Consider the following 12,918-nt stretch of genomic DNA (forward strand, 5'->3'; position numbering starts at 1 on the left):
ATGGTGGTTCTATTCCTAGGGTTTTTTTTTTTTTTTTGAGGAAACTCCATACTGCTTTGCAGAGTGGTTGTACCAGTTTGCAGCCCCACCAATAATGTATGAGTGTAACCTTTTCCTGTATCTTCACCAACATTTATTGTTACTTGTATTCTTGATAATTGCCATTCTAACTGGAGTGAGATGACATCTCAGTGTGGTTTTAATTTGAATTTACTAATTGCTAGAGATGTTGAACATTTTTTTCATATATATGTTGACATTTCTTAGAAATAAAAGAAGAAATCTTTGAGAAGTGTCTGTTTAGTTCCTTTGTCCACTTATTGATTGGTCTATTTGTTGTTAATGTTTTTTTCTTCGTGTGTGTGTGTGTGTGTGTGTGTGTGTGTGTGTGTTTTGGTGTTAAGTTTTAAAATTTCTTTGTATATCCTGGATATTAATGCCCTATCTGAGGTGCAGGTGGCAAAGATTTTCTCCCATTTTGTAGGCTCTCTCTTCTCTTCATGTTCTTGATTGTTTACTTTGCTGTGGAAAATGTTTCAATTTGATGCCATACTATTTATTGATTTTTGATTACACTTTTTGTATATTGGGAGTCTTATTGGATTTATCAATTTTATCTTGTTGAAAACCATCTTTTCATTACATCTGTGCTGTGCATTTTTTATATTCTCAATTTTTATAATTTTGGTTCTGATCCTAGTCATTTTCTGTCTTCTACTAGCTTGGAAATTAGTTTTTTCTTCTTATTCTAAGAACTTGGGGTGGAGCATAAACTTATTTGGGATCTCTCTATTTTTTTTTAAATATAGGCCCTCAGTGGTATAAATTTTCCATCTTAGAAATGCTCTCATATTGTCCCAGAGATTTTCATATGTTGTATCTCTATTCTCATTAGTTTCTAATAATTTCTTGATTTCTACTAATTTCTTTGGTCTATTCTTCATTTAGAAACCATGTGTTTATATTTTTCTATTATTTTTCTTGCTATTGATTTCTACCTTAATTCCATTATGATCTGATAGGATGCATGGGATTTTAACAATTTTTAAATATATGGTAAGATTTGCTTTGTGACCTAACTTGGAAAAAGTTCCGTGTGCTGCTAATAAGAAGGGAGATTCAGCTGTTTTGAATGGAGATATTCTGTAGATATCTGCTAGGTCCACTTGATTTCCAGTATTATTAGGTTGGAGACATCTTTATTGATTTTATATTTTGATGACCTGTCTATTGGTGATAAGAGTATGTTGAAATCACTCTGTATTATTGTGTTGAGGTCTATCTTTAGATTTAATGTCATGGGTGTTTTGCCTATGAGTCTCCTTTTAAGAGAATATAGCTCAATATTGCTTTTTGATCCAATCTGCTAATTTATGTCTTTTAATTGGGAATTTGGGACCCTTAACATTTCATGTTAGTATGGATGTGGGATTGTGTTTTCCTTTTTTGCTGTTTTTAATACTGTTTTGATTCTCCTTCAGTAGATAGATTACTCTCCTATTGAACTTCCTCTGTTTGGGAGCTCTGGGATTTGTTTTTCAGTTCCTCTGAGTGCAGTTTATCTCTGAGTATACTTTGTAGTGTTAGCCTGATGCTCATAATTTCTTTTAGTATTATCATGGAAAATTTTTATGTCCCCCTTGAATTTGAAGCTGAGCTTTTCTGAGTATACTAACCTTGGCTAGAAGTTGTTTTAAGTTCTTTTATAGTTTGGAACATCTCAATTCAGGCCCTCCTTGAGTTTAGGATCTGATTTGAGATGTCAGATGTGAGCCAAATCAGTTTGCCTCTAAATATGACTTGACATTTCTCTCTTGCAGCTTTTAATACTCTTTCCTTATTTTCTGTAATAGGCATTTTGATTATGGTATGCCTTGGAGAGTTTCTCATTTGAATAGGTCTATTTAGGATACTGTAAGCCTCTTATATGTGGATATGTCTCTCTCATTTCTGATATGGGAGAATTTTTCTGTAACTATTTCCTTAAAAATGTTCTTTATGCCTTTAGCTTGTATCTCCATGTTCTATTCTATCCCAATGATTCTCAGGTATTGTGTCTTGATGTTGTTCCAGATTTCTTATATCTTTTGATTATGTTCTATTATTTTTACCTTTATTATTTTATGTATTCAACTTCATGTGTCCTGTCTGTAGGGCCTGAGGTTCTGTCTTCAAGGGCTAAAATTCTATTTTCTATCTTTTTAAAAATTTAATTGATTTTATTTTTTAAAATACATGACTGCGGAATGTATTACAATTCTTATTACACAATTTTTCATATCTTTGTATATAAAGTATAATCACACCAATTCATGTCTTTATACATGTACTTTTTTGGCATTACAATTCTTATTACACATATATACCACAATTTTTCATATTTCTGTTTGTATATAAAGTATGTTGACACCCAATTTGTGTCTTCATACATGTACTTTGGATAATCATGTCCATCATATTTCACCATCCTTGTTAATCCTTTGCCCCTCCCTTTTCTTCCCACCCCTCTTCCCTATCTAGAATTAATCTATTCCTCCCATGCTCCCCGCCCCCCCCCCCGCACCCCACTATGAGTCAGCCTCCTTATATCAGAGAAAACACTCAACATTTGTTTTCTTTTTTGGGGATTGGCTAACTTCACTTAGCATTATCTTTTCCAATGCCATCCATTTTTATCTGCAAATGCCATGATTTTATTCTCATTTATTGCTGAGTAATATTCCATTGTGTATATATGCCACATTTTTGTAATCCATTCATCCACTGAAGGGCATCTAGATTGGCTCCACAGTTTAGCTATTGTGAATTGTGCTGCTATAAACATTGATGTGGCTGTGTCCCTGTAGTATGCTGTTTTTAAGACCTTTGGGTATAGTCTGAGGAGAGGGATAGCTGGGTCAAATGGTGGTTCCATTCCCAGATTTCCAAGGAATCTCCATAATGCTTTCCATATTGGCTGCACCAATTTGCAGTCCCACCAGCAATGTATGAGTGTATCTTTTCCCCCACATCCTTGCCAACATTTATTGTTGTTTGTCTTTCATAATAGCTGCCATTCTGACTAAAGTGAGATGATAGAGTAGTTTTTTTTTTTTATTGTTGGTCGTTCAAAACATTACATAGTTCTTAATATATCATATTTCACAGTTTGATTCAAGTGGGTTATGAACTCCCATTTTTACCCCGTATAGTAGTTTTGATTTGCATTTCTCTTATTGCTAGAGATGATGAGCATTTTTTCATATATTTGTTGATTGAGTATATATCCTCTTCTGAGATGTGTCTGTTCAGGTCCTTGGCTCATTTGTTGATTGGATTATTTATTTTTTTTTTTTTTGGTGCTTGGATTTTTGAGTTCTTTATACACCCTAAAGATTAATGCTCTATCTTATGTGTGTGGAGTAAAAATTTGCTCCCAGGATGTAGGCTCTCTATTCACCTCACAGATTGTTTCTTTTGCTGAAAAGAAACTTTTTAGTTTGATTCCATCCCATTTATTGATTCTTGGTTTTAATTCTTGTGCTATAGGAGTCGTGTGTGTGTGTGTGTGTGTGTGTGTGTGTGAGAGAGAGAGAGAGAGAGAGAGAGAGAGAGAGAGAATTTTTTAATATTTATTTTTTAGTTTTCAGTGGACACAACATCTTTATTTTATTTTTTTGTTGTGCTGAGGATCGAACCCAGTGCCTTGCACATGTCAGGAGAGCGCACTACTGCTTGAGCCACATCCCTAGCCCAACTATAGGAGTCTTATTGAGGAAGTTGGGGCCTAATCCCACATGATGAATATTAGGGCCTACTTTTTCTTCTAATAGACACAGAGTCTCTGGTTTAACTCCAAGGTCCTTGATCCATTTTGAGTTAAGTTTTGTGCATGGTGAGAGATAGGGGTTTAATTTTATTTTGTTGCATATGGATTTCCAGTTTCCCAGCACCATTTGTTGAAGATGCTATCTTATCTCTAGTGCATGTTTTTGGCACCTTTGTCTAATATAAGATAATTGTAATTTTGTGAGTTATTCTCTGTGTCCTCTATTCTGTACCATTGGTCTACCAGTCTGTTTTGGTGCCAATACCATGCTATTTTTGTTACTATTGCTCTGTAGTATAGTTTAAGGTCTAGTATAGCGATGCCACCTTCTTCACTCTTCCTGCTAAGGATTGCTTTAGCTATTCTGGGTTTATTATTTTTCCATATGAATTTCATGATTGCTTTTTCTACTTCTATGAGGAATGCCATTGGGATTTTGATCAGAATTGTATTAAATCTGTATAGTGCTTTTGGTATTATTTTGATAATATTAATTCTGCCTATCCAAGAGCAAGGTAGATCTTTCCATATTCTAAGGTCTTCTTTGATTTCTCTCTTTAGGGTTCTGTAATTTTCATTGTATAGATCTTTCTCCTCTTTCATTAAGTTGATTACCAAGTATCTTTTTTTTTTAAGGTCATTGTGAATGGGGTAGTTTTCATCTTTTCCTTCTCAGAGGATTTGTCACTGATATACAGAAATGCCTTTGATTTATGGGTGTTGATTTTATATCCTGCTACTTTGCTGAATTCATTTACTAGTTCTAAAAGTTTTCTGGTGGAGTTTTTTGGTTCTTCTAGGTATAGAATCATATCGTCAGCAAATAGTGCTAATTTAAATTCTTCTTTCCGTATACATATCCCTTTAATTTCTTTCATTTGTCTAATTGCTCTAGCCAGTGTTTCAGGATTATGTTGAATAGAAGTGGTGAAAGAGGGCATCCCTGTCTGTTCCAGTTTTTAGAGGGAATGCCTTCAATTTTTCTCCATTTAGAATGATGTTGGCCTGAGGCTTAGCATAGATAGCCTTTAGGATGTTATGATATGTTCCTGTTATCCCTAGTTTTTCTAGTGTTTTGAACACAAAGGGTGCTGTATTTTGTCAAATGCTTTTTCTGCATCTTTTGAGATGATTATATGATTCTTACCTTTGAGTCTATTGATGTGATAAATTTCATTTATTGATTTCTGTATGTTGAACCAAACTTGCATCCCTGGAATGAATCCCACCTAATCATGGTGCACAATCTTTTTGATATATTTTACTATTCAATTTGCCAGAATTTTATTTTATGTTAATTTTTGCATCTATGTTCATTAGAGATATTGGCCTGAAGTTTTCTTTCTTTGATGTGTCTTTGCTTGGTTTTGCAATCAGGGTGATATTGGCCTCATAGAATGAGTTTGGAATTACTGCCTCTTTTTCTATTTCCTGAAATAAATTAAAGAGTATTGGTATTAGTTCTTCTTTAAAGATCTTGTAGAACTCGGCTGTGTATCCATCTGGTCCTGAGCTTTTCTTGGTTGGTAATCTTCTGATGGCTTCTTGTGTTGTGGTCAATTTGACTCTTGAACTTGAGAAGAGTTTTTTTTTTTTTAATGAACATAGATACACCATTGTTTGGGGCATATATATTTATTATTGTTATGTCTTGTTGGTGTGTGGTTCCCTTGAGCAGTATGTAATGTCCATCTTTATCCCTTTTGATTAACTTTGGCTTGAAGTCTACTCTATTTGATATGAGGATGGAAACTCCTGCTTGCTTCCACAGTCCATGTGAGTGGTATGATTTTTCCCAACCTTACACTTTCACTCTGTGTATGTCTTTTACTATCAGATGAGTCTCCTGGAGGCAGTATATTGTTGGGTCTTTTTTTAAAAAATGCAATCTGCTAGCCTATGTCTTTTGATTGGCGAGTTTAAGCCTTTAACATTTAGGGTTATTATTGAGACATGGTTTGTATTTCCAGCCATATTTGTTTATTTTTGTTATTTAACTTGACTTGGTTTTCCTCTTTGATTAGTTTTTCATTTAGTATACTACCTCCCTCTGTTGATTTTCATTGTTGTTTTTCATTTCCTCTTCATGGAATATTTTGCCAAGGATGTTTTGTAGTACCAGTTTTCTATATATAAATTCTTTTAACTTTTGTTTATCGTGGAAGGTTTTTATTTCATCTTCAAGTCTAAAGCTTACTTTTGCTGAATACAAGATTCTTGGTTGGCACCATTATCTTGATTCTTTAAACTACTAAAACTATTTTAAAAAGAAAGAAAAGAAAACTCATCAACATAGAATTCTTTACCTAGCAAAGATACCCTTCAAAAATGAGGTGAGGTAAAATATTTTAGACACATAGGTTGAGAAAGTTCATGGTTGCTAAAACTTTACTATAATATTAAAACAATGTTTCCCAGGCAAAAGGAAAATAACAGATATATAGAAAATAATGAAGAGTATCAAAAATTGTAAATATGTGGATACATATAAATGACTTTTTCTTCCTGTAGTTTCCTTAAAAAGACAGATGATCACCTAAATCAAAAATAATAGCATTGTTAGATGGTTTGTTAATGTAGATAGAAGTAAAAGAAAGAATAGATGCAACAGTAAAAGGATGGGGTAGGGAGAAACAAATTTAATTATATTGTTGTTAGTTTCATATTTGTGAAGTCACATGTCATATGGTAAAATGTGAAGTAGGAAGGATGAAATAGGAAGTAATATGAAGGTCAGATATGAAGTGTGAAGTGATATAATATTAACTCTAACTTTGGTAAGTTAAAGGAGGCATATTGTTAGCCCTAGAAAAATTACTGAATAATAATAAAAATAAGGAGTATAGCTAAAGAGCCAATAAATATGAGATAATAAACATTTAAGTTATGCAAAATAAAGCAATAAAGCTACAGAGGAATTAAAAATAGAACAAATAGAAAACAAATAATATGATGAACTTTAAACCAGACATATCAACAATTACATGAAATATAAATGGACTAAATAAATATAAAAGGCCAATGCTGTCAGACTAGATAACACAGGAAGACCTGATATGTGCTGTCTAAGAAATGCACTTTAAAGATAAAAACACAGGGCTGGGGATGTAGCTCGGAGGTAGAGTGCTTGTCTAGAAGGTGTGCAGCCCTGGTTTGATCCCCAGCATAATAAACAGATTGAAAGTTTAAAAAAAAGGCAGTGCTTAGAGATAAGGTTATGGCTTTAAATGCCTATTACGATACAAATAGAATGCATTATATAGAGTACATAATAACAAAGCATTTTAAGACAGAGTACTATTAGAGATATCAGGACATCTCATAGTTAAAAGACTTATCAGAAAAACATAAAGGTTATATATATATATATATATATATAAAAATGAAGTGGGAAAGTTAATAATACTCTAAATAGAACAATACATTAAACCCACCAATTACAAAATGCACTTTTTTCCAAGTACATAAGGAATATTCACAAAGATAGATCACATGCTGGGTTATAAAATGAATCTCAAAAAAATTTCAAAGGATTAAAATTTTATGGAGTATTTTCTCTGATAACAATAAAAATCAAGTAACAATGAGATACCTAGAAAATTCCCAAATTCTTTGAAATTAAACATCAGACTTCTAAATAATTCATGCATCAAAAAAGAAATGATGAGAGAAATTATAAAATATTTTGAATTCAATAGTAATTAAAATAATGCATATCAAAATGTATGGGATGCATCTAAAGCAGTGCTTAGAGATAAGGTTATGGCTTTAAATGCCTATATAAGTGGGAAAGAAATTAGAATCAGTTATCTAAGTTTTCAACTCCACAATCTGGAAAAAGAAAAAAAAAAGTTAAACTCAAAACAATTAGGAGGAAGTAAATAACAAACATTAGAACAGAAAGCAATTAAATAGAAAAACAAACTAAATGGCATAAAACAAATTTTTATTTTTATTTTTTTCTTCCATATTTTTGGTGTATTATAATTACACATGGTAGTGGGATCTGTTGTTACATATTCATACATGGTATGATAAAACAATATAATCTGGTTAATATCATTCCCTAGTATTTCCCCTCCTCCTTCCCCCTGTTCCATTTCCTCTACTTTACAGGTCTCCCTTCAGTTTTTATGAGATTCCCCTTCACGCTTTTCCCTCCTTTTTCCCTCTCTAGCTTCCACATATGTTTATTCATTCATCCACTTATGGACACCTAGGCTAGTTCCACAATTTAGCTATTGTGAATGGTGCTACTATGACTATAGGTATGCATGTATTGCTATAGTACGCTGACTTTAATTCTTTAGGATCAATACCAAGGAGTGGTGTAGCTGGGTCATATGGTGGTTCTATACCTAGTGTTTGAGGAGTCTCCGTACTGATTTCCATTTATAATCCTACCAACAGTGTAAAAGAAGTATACATGTGATATAACTACACTCTGACTGAAATCATTGCACTGCCCCCCTAATTGTGATCTGATCCATTTCTCAACCATCTCCGCTTCCAAATCTTATTACAGTATCCATTTTCCTTCAGTTAATGAATAATTGGTCATAGAGGTAGGATCTGGGGAAAAAAAGAGAGGAAATTGCTCAATTTTAGGAAATTGTGGGGCAGAGAGAAAATGACTTGCTGAAATATTGCCACGGCCCAACACATCAGATACACAAAATTCCTTTAGAACTGGGTATCCTAGAAGCAAAGCCAGGAAGTAAGAATAAGAGGAACAGGAGGACATTTTCATGTGGACTTCCAGATGTGCTCACTGTTGTTCTTCATATTCCACAGACCCAGAAAAGAGCTGCCAGCCAGTACTGGAGACTCTGCGTCAGGCCATGGATGGCACTGTGTATGCCCACAGCACCTTGGAATTGCAGACACTGCAGCCTATAGTCAACTTCCTTGCCACTGCCACAGTGCCAGGATGCTGTGAGCGCCCACTCTGCCCACGCCTCTTTCGTCTCTTCACAGTGCTGGCCCTAGAGAGCATGACCCAGGCTACCATGCTGAGCAGACATGTGCCTAGCCTCCAAGCCTGGCTCGAGCGCTTCCCCTTTGTGGAGAGAGAGAGTGTTCTGGCAAGAGCCCTGGTCCGGGCCTCAGTAGAGGCCTGGGAGGCTATGTGTAACTCCTTCATGCCTTCACCCCTCCACCCACACTACCACTTCTCTCTGCACTCTGTGAGCCATCTTTTGGGAAGCCTGCAGCTATTGCCTACCAGAATAGGCTCACGGGGTTTCGTAGATTTTCCCAACCACCAGGAGCACTTGCGCCTTGTATCAGGCTTGCGTGGCACTCGCCTAACTACTATGATGGCTATGAGGAGCATGGTGCGTCTTTGGTTACATGAGGCACAGAGAACTTTTTGTGACCGGTTGAACAGCCCTAAGGAACGCTCTTTCTGTGCCAAGCTGCTCCTAGAAGTAGCTCAGAATGTTTTCTGTGGTGGGCCAGGGCCCCAGTACTTGGACAAGGACCATGAGGAGGAGGAGGAGGAGGAGGAGAGGGTACCTGAAGTGGAATCTGAAGGGGAGTTGGCCCAGTGGGAGGACTTAAGCAATAGTAATAGTGAAACAGATGAGGAAGAGGATCCCTATGGCCTTCAAGCCACAGCAGGCTTACATTCCAGGGAACCAAGTCTAGCACCATCCATAAGGCCAGTACAAAGGGAGATTATAGAAAGCACAAGTCACAAGATACAGCAGGAGGAAAGCAAAAGGGCTTCTCACAATGAGTTCCAGTCAAAGAAATCCAAGAGTTCGTTGCAGAAATCACCCCAGATAGACCTGATTTCACCCCTATTGTTACCAGTATTACTACTCTGTCCCCAGGAAAAGCCCTCAGATCTGGTCTTCAGTCAGGAGTTGATACTGGGATCCAACTCTGAGAGCCCCAACTTATACCTGGAACGGCAGTGGGAGAGCCTTGAAAAACAGTTGTCCACCTCAGCTGCTCAGCTGGGGCTGAGCCCCCACCTTGCCTGGTGCCACTCCATGGCCCAGCATGTGGCCCGCCTGGTCCGAGTTCTGGCCAAGCCCAGGCAGCATGGCCTATTGCTCTCAGGAACTCTGGGTACTGGGCGCTGTACTGCCATCACTCTGGCCTCTAGCATTTGTCAGGCCCGCCTCTTCCATCTGCCATCTAGATCAGAGGAGGAAATTCTCCAGTGTTTGAGAGATGCCAGCTGGCATGCTGGCATATTAAACCAGCCAGTGGTCTTACTGGTACCCAAGAGTGTGGATCTCACTACCCTCCATCACCTAGTAGCCCTGGCAACCTCAGGCAGTTTCCCTGACCAGTACACAGAGGCAGATCTGGACAATATTGAAGAACATGTACCGATGGAGAACCTTGATATCAAAAACAACACTAAGAAGGAAGTGGCATTGCAATGGTAAGTCCTAAAGCCCCATACCTGGGTCTGCTCTGCTCTTACTCTGTCCTGCCCAAAAGGCTATAAGGAAATCTATGTGCTATTGTGAAGGCTCTTAAGATGAGGGCTAAGTGGTCAGGATTGGAACTGGGACCCGGTAGGGCAAACAGGGGATAAGAAGAAGACAGCCACTGACTGACTCCTGGCCCACAGGTTCTACCAGCAAGTGTGTAGCCACCTGCACATGTTTTTCCTGATGGGAGATTACCAGGCCCACAAGCAGCTGCCCTCCACCCTTTATCTGAGGCTCGTTCAACTAGCCACTGCCAGCATTGACTACTATGAACCCTGGGACCAAGCTTCCTTAGTCAGGGTAGCCCAGCACCACCTGGAGGGTGCTCAGAGTTTACCCCTTGATGATGGTGAGCCTTTTTCTTGACCTTACCAGTCATTTCAACTAGGTTCTAATTAGGATTATTACCTAGGCCAGTGTCTGTCTATCTCTGATTCTCGTGTGTGTGTGTGTGTGTGTGTGTGTGTGTGTGTTTACTGAGCTCCCTTCACATTTTCTAACCTCCTTTCCTGAGCTAGAATAGAAACCCTTACCTTTCCCACTTTCCTATGGACTTACAAGTCCAGGCTAAAGCCATACCCATTGCAGACTGCTTGAAGTACCCAGATCTCCAGGCCTCTATTTCCAGTGTGGCCAAAGCCATGGCCCTCATCCACCTTTCGGCTGCCTACTACCATGAGCACCTGTGCCCTGCATTGCCACTTGTCACCCCCAAGACTTTCCTAGACCTTCTGGACACCTTCATGCTGCTGCGGCGACAGATGACCCTTAAGTTAAAGAATAGGGCCCAGCGGTAAGTGGCCCCATTCCCTGAAGTTTACCTCCTTATGCCCCTTAAGTCCACTCACTGTGTGGTGCATTGTACCTTCAGAATCTATAATGCCCTAGAGAATCTGAAAAAGCTGATTGAGCAGCACAGCACCCACAACAACCTGGTCTACATTTTGGAACAGCAGCTAAAAGGCTCTCAGCAGGTAAGAGGGAGAAGACTGTCAGATTCATGAGGTTGTGTTAATGCAGAGTACAAAAGAAAAGTTGGAAGGAACCAATGAGAGTGAAGCTTAGTTCTGATTTCCCTAAAGTCCCTCTTAATTTCTCCAGGTGATCTCTCTAATCCTGACTATCTCCTCCTTAAGAACTCTGGCTCAAAAGTTTTATGACACAGCTGAGACTAGATTGATTCTTCATAACACATGAAACTCAAGTGTCTGCTTCTGGTAGCTCCTCGTGTCTTGACTATGTGAAGTTCAGTGTGATCCCAAGATCTCCATATACACTCATGAGGGATTCAGCAGGGATATCAATATCATGGCCACCTCCCACTCTTATCATTTTCCCTTGAATTCACTCTAGCACTGCTAGTCAGCTCATCTCTTGTAGCCATCTTTTTTCCTTATACCACTTTGTCCTATACCTCTTTCTTCCAAAAAGCACCAAATATATAAGGCTGTTGTGTATAGTAAGGAGATGTGAATGGATGAGGGTAGTAGGGGAAAATTTACAGCATATCAAAGAAACAAGCATATTTAAATATTACACTGTACATCAATATCCTAAATATCCTTACTCACCCTCTACTGGGCGTTCCTCGGTGACCAACTTTTCTATATCACGCCCATCTCCCAACACCTGTACCACATGTTATTCACTTAATTTTTCTTTCAAAGTTCCCTGAATACATTTTTTCATGGAATAGAGATTTTTTTTTCTAGTCCAAACCCCAAATCCTTTCATTTGTTATATAGAACAATCATCTTCTTCCAGCAAATCTGAATAAAACTGGTGGGGTGTGGGTCACCATACCTTATATGGGCAAATATTTGCAGTTAAAGGTATTTTCCCAAACAAAAGAAGTCTTGTTTTGTTTTTAATAAGAGGTATTTTGAAATAACACTTTTCTTCCTACGGCATAAGACCTTGGAAAAGGTTCAGGGACCACTACAGAGAAGTGAAATAGTGCCCAACTCACAACTGGGTAATCTAATTGGCTTTTTAGTAGGCTTTCAGGCCTTAAAAATACTAATGCATGGCTCCATATGGCTCTTCCGTATGGGTGCCCTCCAAATATCACTTGGGGTTGCACTGCTCGAGAGGCCTGGCTTATGTTGTGTCTACCTACATAGTTTCCATAATGCTCTATGAAACTGTGCCACCTGGAATTCTCAAGGTACTGGAATCCTCTTACTATCCACTAGCTAGGATGCCTAGCTTAGATTACACATAAAGATTCAGCCAAGTTGTAAAAGAAAGAAAAGAAAGGAAGGGACAAGAGACTACTTCCCCATATTTCCCAAAGTCCAGTTTCTTTCTTGTCCTGGGTCCTACTTTTTCCCAAGATGATTCATACTAGGAATTATTATTTTGGTTTAAGAGTACAGGCATTCCTTGATCATCTACATCAGACCACAACACAAGAAGCCCCATATCTAGATAAAAGATATTCATAGTCTCAGGGATCATTCAGAATCAGATGACTTGGTGTTTTAGTCAGGATTTTTTTTTTTTGGTTCTGTAACTAAAAGATCTGATTATAACAATTGTAGAGGAAGAAAAGTTTAAGATGGGGACTCATGGTTTCAGAGGTCTTAGTCCACAGAAGACCAGCTCCATTCCTCAGGGCTCTAGGTAAGGCAGAACATCATGGTGGAAGAGTATAGC

At 37.8% G+C, this 12,918-nt stretch overlaps 2 protein-coding genes across 2 annotated transcripts in view; one reads left to right on the top strand and one right to left on the bottom strand.

The window, feature by feature from the left end:
- The window catches only part of LOC308641750 (dynein heavy chain domain-containing protein 1-like), a gene marked incomplete at its 5' end in the record, with an annotated part of 66,174 nt that overhangs the window by 38,699 nt on the left and 14,557 nt on the right, over nucleotides 1–12,918 (top strand). The window contains 4 exons of the mRNA XM_081280361.1: nucleotides 8,603–10,208; nucleotides 10,401–10,609; nucleotides 10,849–11,053; nucleotides 11,132–11,234. Of these exons, the coding sequence (XP_081136487.1) occupies nucleotides 8,603–10,208; nucleotides 10,401–10,609; nucleotides 10,849–11,053; nucleotides 11,132–11,234 (2,123 nt within the window). The remainder of the gene's footprint in view (nucleotides 1–8,602; nucleotides 10,209–10,400; nucleotides 10,610–10,848; nucleotides 11,054–11,131; nucleotides 11,235–12,918) is intronic.
- Nucleotides 1–12,918, bottom strand: part of RRP8 (ribosomal RNA processing 8) — a 66,009-nt gene that overhangs the window by 10,461 nt on the left and 42,630 nt on the right. The window lies entirely within an intron of this gene.

Source organism: Spermophilus citellus (genome assembly GCF_964194105.1).
Source record: "Spermophilus citellus genome assembly, chromosome: 2".
Taxonomy (NCBI): domain Eukaryota; kingdom Metazoa; phylum Chordata; class Mammalia; order Rodentia; family Sciuridae; genus Spermophilus; species Spermophilus citellus.